A 10,048-nucleotide genomic window follows, 5' to 3' on the forward strand; every position below is an offset into this window, starting at 1 on the left:
CCACTATAATCAAAAGTAGTGCACTATTAAGGGAATAGGGTGCCTTTTGGGACACATTCTCAGTTCTATTTACACAAGTGTGCACTCCGTGTAGGTGTTTTTCGTCTTTATCGGAGCGAGCGAAAGTTGCGCTAAATGGCTCAGAAACAAATTCTAGACATACAAGATCGTGACAACCCCAAGCGTCCCATGTCACTGTCGTGATCCTATGAGAGGAAAATGAACTCATGGCTACAATCATCATTCACTTGCCATATTACAAACTCTAGTTTTCCATACGGGTTATTAGCATCTTAGAAAAATACACATTTGGTTTAATATTTTTATATAAAATGTACAAATAAAAAAGAAAAAAGTGAAATCACACAATTTGCCTCACAGTAATTGAATGTACAGTCAGAAGGACAATATCTGCACAGACAGAACTCTGATACGGCTGGCTGGAGGGTAAATATGAACCTAACATCATATAAACATGAAATAAAAGAATGAGGAAACTAGAGGGTTAAACCTGTAGTGTAGATAAACATGGTAGTGTAGTGGCTTAACCTCAAACAAATATATTTGTTTAAATAGATACACAATCTCCTGATAATCAGAAAAATACAGAACAGGTGTGTATCTGCGATACTAAGAACATTTGAAATGAACAAAAACACTGGGATAAAGGAAGCGAGGGATAGAGGGAAACCTGCTGTAAAAGAGAAGAGACACCAGACAGCGAGATCGCTCTGGTGCATCGTCATGACTCATGATGACCTTAGCTCAACACAGAGCTAACGAACTAACGCCACATGATTGGTGATGTGAGAGTGTGAAATCACGGAGAGAGACAGAGAGAGAACATAGGGGCACTGAGGTCACTGCACCCAGCAATTTCGCAACCCTAGATATGGTACACACAAATATTCTCTCATCAAACAATCGAAGACAGGCTCTAGTCTAGACACATAACCCTAGGATACAGCCAGCATACTGTATAGGAGGAACATGGTAGAGGGATAGACAGGAGGGTTAGAAAGAGAGGGGTGGAGGAATCCTGCAAATAACTAGCGACTCTAACCTTTCTCTATATAACCTGAACCGTGCAAAGGTAAAATCAGCTACTTTGTGTTTCTGTCTGTTGTAAATCTACTTGCGCCATGGACCCCTCTATTAGGTTCCTTGTTTTATGCCTGTTTTATGAGTGTAAAATAACGCTAACTCCACCCTAATTATACTAGATTGAGAACATTTGACTTACAACCGACGAGCCAACGTCTGCTGGTTGAAATAGCAAACTGTTATGCTGCCTGGGCACAATCATGAGTAGGACAGGGTGGAGGGCTTTATATTTAAAAAAGCCCCTAAAATAAAATGAGAAAACACCTAGGTCTGTGTCCCAAATGGCACCCTAATCCTTTTAACCAGGGCTCATTGGGCTCTGGTCAAAAGAATAGCTTGCCATTTAAAATACACGCGGTGTAAGTAGGACCTTGGGAAATTGAGGTGCCACGACATAACCCTGACTGAAAAAACGTCCAACGTCAAAGTAACATCAGAAATCACCTCAGGTTGTAGCTTACAGTGTCATGATGCTATAGATATGTTATATATAAAAAAGGTATGTAAAACTGCAGAAAAATATTCAAATATATTAATTTATCTTAAATAAAATGACACCGGTTGTTGCCGTTTTTTGAGTGTACTGTCCCTGACATGTTTTTGCTTTGATACCTTGGTGTAGCAGACTATGGAAGCGTTAGAAATCACAAGGGAAACGTTTATCTGAGTTTGAGGCTGTGTCTGAAATGGCACCCTATCCCCTATGGGCCCTGGTCAAAACAAGTGCACTACATAGGGAATAGGGTGCCGTTTCGGACCCAAGCTGAGTTTAAGACTTGAAGGCAAAGAAACATTTTCATCTGTTCCCCCATTCTGCATTAATATACAAACCACCCACCATCCACAGAACAATTCAAATCCCTTAGGTTTCTATGAACTAATGTTAAAAACACACTAAGGAAGGAGTCCGAAGTTACAGTACGTTCTGGCACAGCACTGATGGGCAGTCACACCGATCTGATGAGAAGACAGTGCAGCGGTCTAGAACCAGATCAGACCAGCCCCACCCTCAGATGTCCAGCGTGTTGCATGTTGACTGAGCTAGACAGGGCCCAGAAGAAGACCAAGACAGAGACAGGTTTCGTCCCAAATGGCACTCTACTCCCTATTTGGAAAGTACTTTCACAAAGCAGTGCACTATATAGGGAATAGGGTGCCATTTGGGACACACATCAAGTCAGCCCACTCTGCTGTCCAGCTGTGTTACGATCCATCCTAAACCCGACAGCACCCACCACCTACGCAGTGGACACAGAACCAACTTCATTAAAAAGCCCTCCCCTTTTTATATCCTTCTTTCTCCAAACGGTATTTCACTCTTTCTCTGTAGCTCTCAGGAGTGAGTCCAGCTGATGGGGACCCAGTGCGTGTCAGTCTCCACCTTCTTCAGAGCCACCTTCAGCTCGGTGAATGCCGCCGTCAGGTCGTCGTTGACAATGATCTTCTCAAACAGGTGGCCGTGCTGGCTTTCCATCTGCTGGGCGGTGCTCACCATCTCCAGGAAGTCCTCCTCCTGTTGGACAAGAATAGAATGGAATAAAATATACACTCAGCGGACATTTTCACTTAGGGGTGTACTCACTTTTGTTGCCAGCGGTTTAGACATTAATGGCTGTGTGTTGAGTTATTTTGAGGGGACAGCAAATTTACACTGTTATACAAACTGTACACTCACTACTTTACATTGTAGCAAAGTGTCATTTCTTCAGTGTTGTCACATGAAAAGATATACTCAAATATTTACAAAAATGTGAGGGGTGTACTCACTTTTCTGATATACTGTATATACATAAAGCAGGCACACAGGCATCGAGGCATTCAGTTACTGTTTAATTGAACGTTAGAATGGGCAAAACGAGTGACCTACAGTAAACGACTGTGTGGTATGATCGTTGGTGCCAGGCACGCCGGTTACAGTATCTAAGAAACGGCTGGCATCCTTGGCTTTTCACGCATGACAGTGACTAGGGTTTACTGAGAACGGTGAGACAAACAAAAAACCTCCATTCAGCGTCAGTCCTGTGGGTGAAAACAGCTCGTTGATAACAGAGGTCGAAGGAGAATGGCAAGCAGGCGGGCCACAAACAGACAAATAACAGCGCAGTACAACAGTGGTGTGCAGAACGGCATCTCGGAAACACACAACTCATCGGTCCTTGTCACGGATGGGCTAAATCACTTACAAACAAGAAGTGGCTCCAGTGGGCACGTGATCACCAACACTGGACAATTGAGGAGTGGAAAAACATTGCCTGGTCCGACGAATACCGGTTCCTGTTGCGTCATGCTGATGGCTGAGTCAGGATTTGGCGTAAGTCCATGGACCCATCCTGCCTGGTGTCAACGGTACAGGCTGGTGGCGGTGGTGTAATGGTGTGGGGAATGTTTTCCTGGCACACGTTAGGTCCCTTGATACCAACATGTCCATGTCCCAAAGAATTCAGGCTGTTCTGTAGGCAAAGTGGGGTCCGACCCGGTACTAGATGGGTGTACCTAATAAACTGTATATTTTACTGTCCATTTTGAGAGAAACAGACATATATTTTCTGCTTATCTTCGGGACAAGCTTTTGTTGATGGCCTATGAAGACTAAAGGGCATGAGTAAGTGAGAATCTCAGGGACGACAGAGACATACACATAAACAAACATAACAGCCATTAATACAGATAAACAGACTGACCCAAACAGCCCCGTGTAAGTGAAGGACACACACACTTTACAAAACCGTAACACACACACACAAGAGTTCCAAAACCTCAAGGAATTTTCATTATTTCCTCATTTGGCTACACATAGCCGATCTGATTCCGAAGAGAAATAAAATATTACTTAAAACGGAAAAATACTAAACATATCTATAACTGACAAAGCAAGTAGAAGGTCCATAATTGATACATGCCACTTTGGTTTTATGGAGACAGGCCAAAGACTGCTTGTGGACAAGGCATTAAAAATGGGAGGGCTTCAGAAATGGAAATGGCTTGGGCACATGAACCTAGTAGCTATACAACTCCTGGCCTCAACGCTAGCTTGGTCCCAGATCTGCTTGTGCTGTTTTGCAACTCCTATGGTCACTGTCATGAATGGAGTTGGCAAGACAGCACACATAGATCTGGGACCAGGCTAGCTACCTCCTCACAGTTTCCCCTCTCTGATGGCATGGTATTATACTGCACGGTGATATGTTTATATGGCCTGGTCCATTCCAGCCTCAAACCCAGGGAACATGGCAGGGTTAGAGCGGCTAGCTACATTTAGCTAGCTCCTTTTACTAGAGGAATACTGAGCTTCAGATCTCCACTGACTCTGCCAAACACACAAATATAAATACATATATACAGACACATTCATAGGCAGGAATACAGACACACATACTGATGTAAATGCGCACACACACACACACAAATTCACACACAAACTCATTAAAATCTACAATTTTAGAATGTCTCCTTTTTGTCAGCCTAACAGCTCCGAGCCAGGAGTTACTTGCGGCTCGCGGTTTTCCACCTCATAGTTGATTAGTCGTGCAGCTAAAATTAAACGGTCGCCATGACACGACAATAACTCGTTTTCAAGCCAGTCTCCGCAAACATACCACTCTGCCTCCGACACAGCCCTCGTACAGCTTTCTCTTCCACTGGGTTCACTGTCTACTGTACAAGGCAGTAATAAATCCACCCACATTATCTCACGGTCTATTGTCTTTTGAGAGAAGACATGATGGCTTTATCCTCCTCCGTCTGGGAGGAAGGGAAGAGGTTGAGGAGGGAGCAGGAGGTTTGTTGGTCAGGGCTGAGAGGAAGTTGAAGTGGCTCGGTCCGTCCGTACACCATATATTCCCTCCGGTGATCCAAGGCTGTTGACCCTTGGTAACCTTCCTCTGTGGTCAGCCCTTGGAAAGGATGGAGGTTGGACGTGGACACAGTGACCCAGGGTGCTCCTAAATGGCACCCGATACCCATAGGGCTCTGGTCAAAAGTAGTGCACTACGCAGGGAATAGGGTGCCATTTGGGACACACCACCAGCTATTGCTGCCAGCAGCTCTCCAACCCTTTGGACATTAGACCAGGAACTGGCAACAGGACGGTGGGGTGGACATGGACAGAAGAAGCCCTAGAGACGCTGTGTATGCCGTTTCCATGTCAACCAGGCGGTCAGTGTCCATGACATGGCAAGTCTCCCTCTCTATGACCATAGCAGGCCATTATGGGGAAAGAGATAAAGAGAAAGACCTGACAGAGACCGAGAGAGAAAGAGAGAGAGAGAGATACAGAGACCGAGAGAGAGAGAGAGACCTTAAATTGAATTGAAATTGAGGAAGAGAAACAGAGACCGAGAGAGAGAGCGAGAAACAGAGACCCGAGAGAGAGAGATACAGAGGCAGAGAGAGAGAGATACAGAGACCGAGAGATACAGAGGCCGAGAGAGAGAGCGATAGAGGCCGAGAGAGAGAAACAGAGGCCGAGAGAGAGAGATGCAGAGGCCGAGAGAGAGAGATGCAGAGGCCGAGAGAGAGACAACAGAGGCAGAGAGAGAGAAATACAGAGGCAGAGAGAGAGAGAAACAAAGGCAGAGAGAGAGAGACTTAAATTGAAATTGAGGAAGAGAAACAGAGACCAAGCGAGAGAGAGAGAGAGAGACCGAGAGAGAGAGATACGGAGACCGAGAGAGAGAGCGATAGAGACCTTAAATTGAATTGAAATTGCGAAAGAGACCAAGAGAAACAGAGACCGAGAGAGAGAAACAGAGAGAGATCTCTATGGTACTGAGCCAGGATAAGGTCTCCTCTCAGTCCTGATGTCTCTTGGCCATCCCCTCGGAGGTCAGGCCCTCAACGGAAAATCTGCTTTTATTCATACCCATAAAATGCACCTGCCCTCTGTATTAAAATGATATAAAATATCAGAACAGATCTGGTTCGGCAAGAGGTCCCTGATTTACTCTCTCTCAAAGAAGACAGAATGTCATTGCTTGGCTAGAGGGAAAGTTAAGACATCAGTAAGTAGCCCTATCACATGAACCCTTTACTTATTATACTGCTCTTACTAGGAATATGAATATGGACATATTCATTATCGTATTACAGTATCATAACTGATTTTGGGCTCATATTTCACATCAGCCCTATTTGAAAACAGATATGAATGCATTCAGGTAAAATAAAGCATAGCCGGCTCTGTTAAAACAATGAAACGTCTGTTCTCCAGTAGTCTGGATGGGACAATGACCAGACCTGCTGCCTCTAACATTCGTCTCGACTGAAAGAAATATAGCAGACGGAGAATATTATCCAGCAGTGACATTTCCACCAAACAAAGTCTTTCTTTCTTTAATAGCTGGCACCTGATGGTTTAAAACGCTGTCTGTCAATCTCCACAAAAGGTTACAGAAAGGGCTTTGGTAACAGGAAATATTTCAACCAGGTAACAAAATAAAACGCTGGGGCTGGATGTGTTACCTGAGCTCTGAACTCTGGATCTAATAAAGGTATTATAGGCCAGGGCAATCAATGTCAAAGTCTGCCCTGTTTTTGGCAACGACTGCTCACTGTTCACATGAGTTATACTGAGAGCAGAGGGTTACTTTCACCCAAAGGTCAAATAAAGGTCGATAGCAAAACCTCTGACCTCTCTCTGTTTGACCTCTCACCCCTCAGGATGGCCGTCATCATGCATGATGGAACTGTTTACCTATGTCCTCTAGCCCAAGAGCTCGGCGGGAAGAAATCCCTGTCTTACTGAGATGAAACAAAAACATATCAGCGACCTCAGAGATGTGTAGTCTGTACACGACTGGGGGACAAAGTGATGCTTCTGACTTTAATACATTATGTCTGTATATCAGTGAGGTGACCGGTGAATTGATGTCATCATCTAATGCTTTAAGGATGATTTTTAGAAGAGATGCTGTCCCTCTGACATGTTGTGTTTAAAACAGTGACGGTACTGTGTAACTTAGTGACGGCTCAACGAAGGATGTTCTGAGTTAAGAGCAGCTGTGTCTAACCCTGTCCTTTTCCAGAGCCGCGTTGGGCTGTGTGTTAGGTTAGGTCATGGTGAAAACACAGAGGTATGTGTGGAGTAACACCTCAAAGTGGGGCTGAGGCGGCGCTCTAAATTGCTCCCTTTTCTCTGAATAGTGCACTACTTTTGACCAGGGCCCAAAGTGCACTATATAGGGAATATGGAGCCATTTGGGGCAGGCCCTGATGCTCTGAGCTGAAAAGAGCAGACACACTGAGGGAGAGATGGAGAGAGAGAACAGACGAAAGGCAGAGAGCGGCCCAGAGCCCTGCGGGGCCGCGAAGGCCGAGGCAGACATCCCACTGAGCCGCCAGCCGATCTGATCTGCACCTGCCGGTCTAAACCTCCTCCTCCTCTCCCCTCCCCCAGCTCGGTTGACACGACCTTCAGCGCTGGCGCGTGGAAAGCCTCCACGCCTCCAACATGACAGCCACTCTCTCTCCCCCCTCACGCTTTCTTTCTACCCCTCTCCCTCTCCCTCTTTTTCCCCCCCACCCTCTCTCTCCTCTCTCTCGTCATCATATCACTCCATCCCGGCCCGGCATGCTGTGACCTGGGTTCTGGCCCGTAGCGTGGCCCAGCGGAGAGAGAGAGACACGCGAGCGCCGGACCTGATGACCCGGCGGGCTGGGAAAGCCATCAGCTGCCACACGTCTACGCCGCCACCACGGCAACGCACCACGGCTAATTGGTTTCATGTGGGGCCCGGCTGTGAGCTGCGACTTGCTGCGGAGGAAAGGTGTGTAACACACACAACCACACACAACCACACACACAAATGCTCGCACACGCACGCACACATACACCCTAGCCTGCAACAGAAAGCTGTAGGTAGTAAATATGACCTCACCACCACAACTAGCTCCCCCAGAGCCCCAGATAAAGTTTGTGTTAGATGGGTTTCTGATAACCCTACAGCTTGGTCATGTGGTACACGAACACTGCTCGATGACCTTTGATCCTACCTTATAACGTGTCATTACACGCCCGCACACAGTGACACACACAAAGACCACATCACTTTTCACTGGAGATGTCTGAGTGGGAAGTGTGCTTCCAACGCAATTAGCCAATCATTATCCATTTGGTGGATTTCTTACCTTTAAAAGAAGAAGTTGTTTGACGTTCTAAAACTGCCTGTTTTACAGGAGTACTGTTCTTCAAAACATGTTTTACACCCCTGGATCAAGTTTGATCCTTCCCACCACGTCACCAATAGCCAGTCATTTCAACTTTCTGACGTTGTGTGACATTGTTTTTACTTCAAAAAGACGCAAACTTTTAAGCGCAAGGCTTTTCTGTCCCAGCTTTTTGACAAGGTGAAACGCTGAAACGTTTCTTCTCTTGACAATACGAAAACATTTCATTGTTTTTGCTGACGTGACTTACGGAGAATGATTTGGCAGATCCCTTGTCGTCCCTGCCTGAGATGACCTTAGCGTTCCTTCTGCTCTCCCGCAGGCGCTCGACGGGCGGCGGCTTCACGAACACCACATAAGGTTTAAACTCTGCCGTCCTCAGGTGCTTTATCGTCTGCAACACACAGAGGAGAGAGAAAACACAGTTAGCAGAGGAGAGTGTCTGGTTCATCTATCTGGAGATATCGCAGAGTGGGATTAGACCCAGATCTCCATCTGTCACAGTGCAGAGGCGATGACACATTACACAGCTGGGTCGCGTTGACACGTAGCACACAGTGTGTGTGTGTGTGTGTGTACTGAACCGCAGCCGAGCAGTGTTAACCGGTGCCGGTCCACCTCCCTCTGGGCCCGATACCACGGCCTCTCGCTGTGTTCTGCTGAGCGGGTTCGAAACCCTGGGCCGGTACGAAGGCCGAGTCCAACACGACATCCTATTCCCTATTAGGTGTACTAGATAGGGAATAGGGTGTCACTTGGGGCCCAGACGAAGACAGGAGCAGAAGACAGGAGGGAAGTGGCGCTAGACAACCATTAATCTCCATCACAGAGAGGGAAGAGAGGAGAGCTTTCATCCGGTCAGCACGGGACCAGTCAACATCCCTCGCTCTGCAACACCACCAGGCTGACACGAAACTCATGTTATTGACTACTGAGCGGGGTAGAGAGCTACAAGGGAGCACAAAGGCATAGACACGTGCGAGCACGCACATATAAACACATGTACACAAACAGCATGGGCTAACGAGGCACTTGACCAGGGAGAGATGGTTCGAAAACATGCCAGTAATCTATATAATAGTGTATTTCGGACTCTATATGATTACTTACTCAGAGAAAACAAACAGAGGATGCCTATGGGGCCCAGGCAAGAGTGTGTGTGTGCGAGACAGGCTTGAGGCAGGGTGGGTGCTAGGCCTGGGGTAAAAGGATTGTAACTGTGGGGTTTGTGGGCTTTCAGCGACATACAGGCCACTTATGAAAGGCAGATTATCACCACCACCCAGACACATAAGCCAAAGAGGAAATCTTCAAATAAGGAACATTAGCAGTAATTGCTGCTAAAAATGGCCCTTTAAGCCAGGTTTGGTTGGTAACCCTGTAAGCAGCCATGGCCTGCAGAAAGCCACCGCTGCCTCTGAAGTCTCCTGAAGGATGAGATTCCTCCAGGAGATAGGCAGAGAGAGAGGTGGAAATATAAACGCAACATTGGCCCCAAATTTCATGAGCTGAAATAAAAGATCCCAGACATTTTCCAGACACACAAAATGCTTAATTTCTCTAAAATTCTCTGCACAAATCTGTTTACATCCCTGTTAGTGAGCATTTCTCCTTTGCCAAGATTATCCATCCACCTGACAGGTGTGGCATATCAAGAAGCTGATTAAACAGCATGATCATTACACTGGTGCACCTTGTGCTGGGGACAATTAAAGGCTACTCTAAAATGTGCAGTTTTTTCACACAACACAATGCCACAGATGTCTCACATTTTGATGGC

The 10,048-nt window shown here is 46.3% G+C and overlaps 1 protein-coding gene across 3 annotated transcripts in view; it reads right to left on the bottom strand.

The window, feature by feature from the left end:
• Nucleotides 1-308: 308 nt before the first annotated feature.
• LOC110536594 (MAGUK p55 subfamily member 7) overlaps nt 309-10,048 on the bottom strand; it is a 292,189-nt gene continuing 282,449 nt past the window's right edge. For all 3 annotated transcript variants that reach the window (XM_036935251.1, XM_036935252.1, XM_036935250.1), the window contains 2 exons: nt 8,519-8,662; nt 309-2,617 (listed from right to left, as the gene is read on the bottom strand). In XM_036935251.1, the coding sequence (XP_036791146.1) occupies nt 2,438-2,617; nt 8,519-8,662 (324 nt within the window). In that variant the 3' untranslated portion in view covers nt 309-2,437. The remainder of the gene's footprint in view (nt 2,618-8,518; nt 8,663-10,048) is intronic.

This window comes from Oncorhynchus mykiss, chromosome 11, assembly GCF_013265735.2.
Source record: "Oncorhynchus mykiss isolate Arlee chromosome 11, USDA_OmykA_1.1, whole genome shotgun sequence".
Taxonomy (NCBI): Eukaryota; Metazoa; Chordata; class Actinopteri; order Salmoniformes; family Salmonidae; genus Oncorhynchus; species Oncorhynchus mykiss.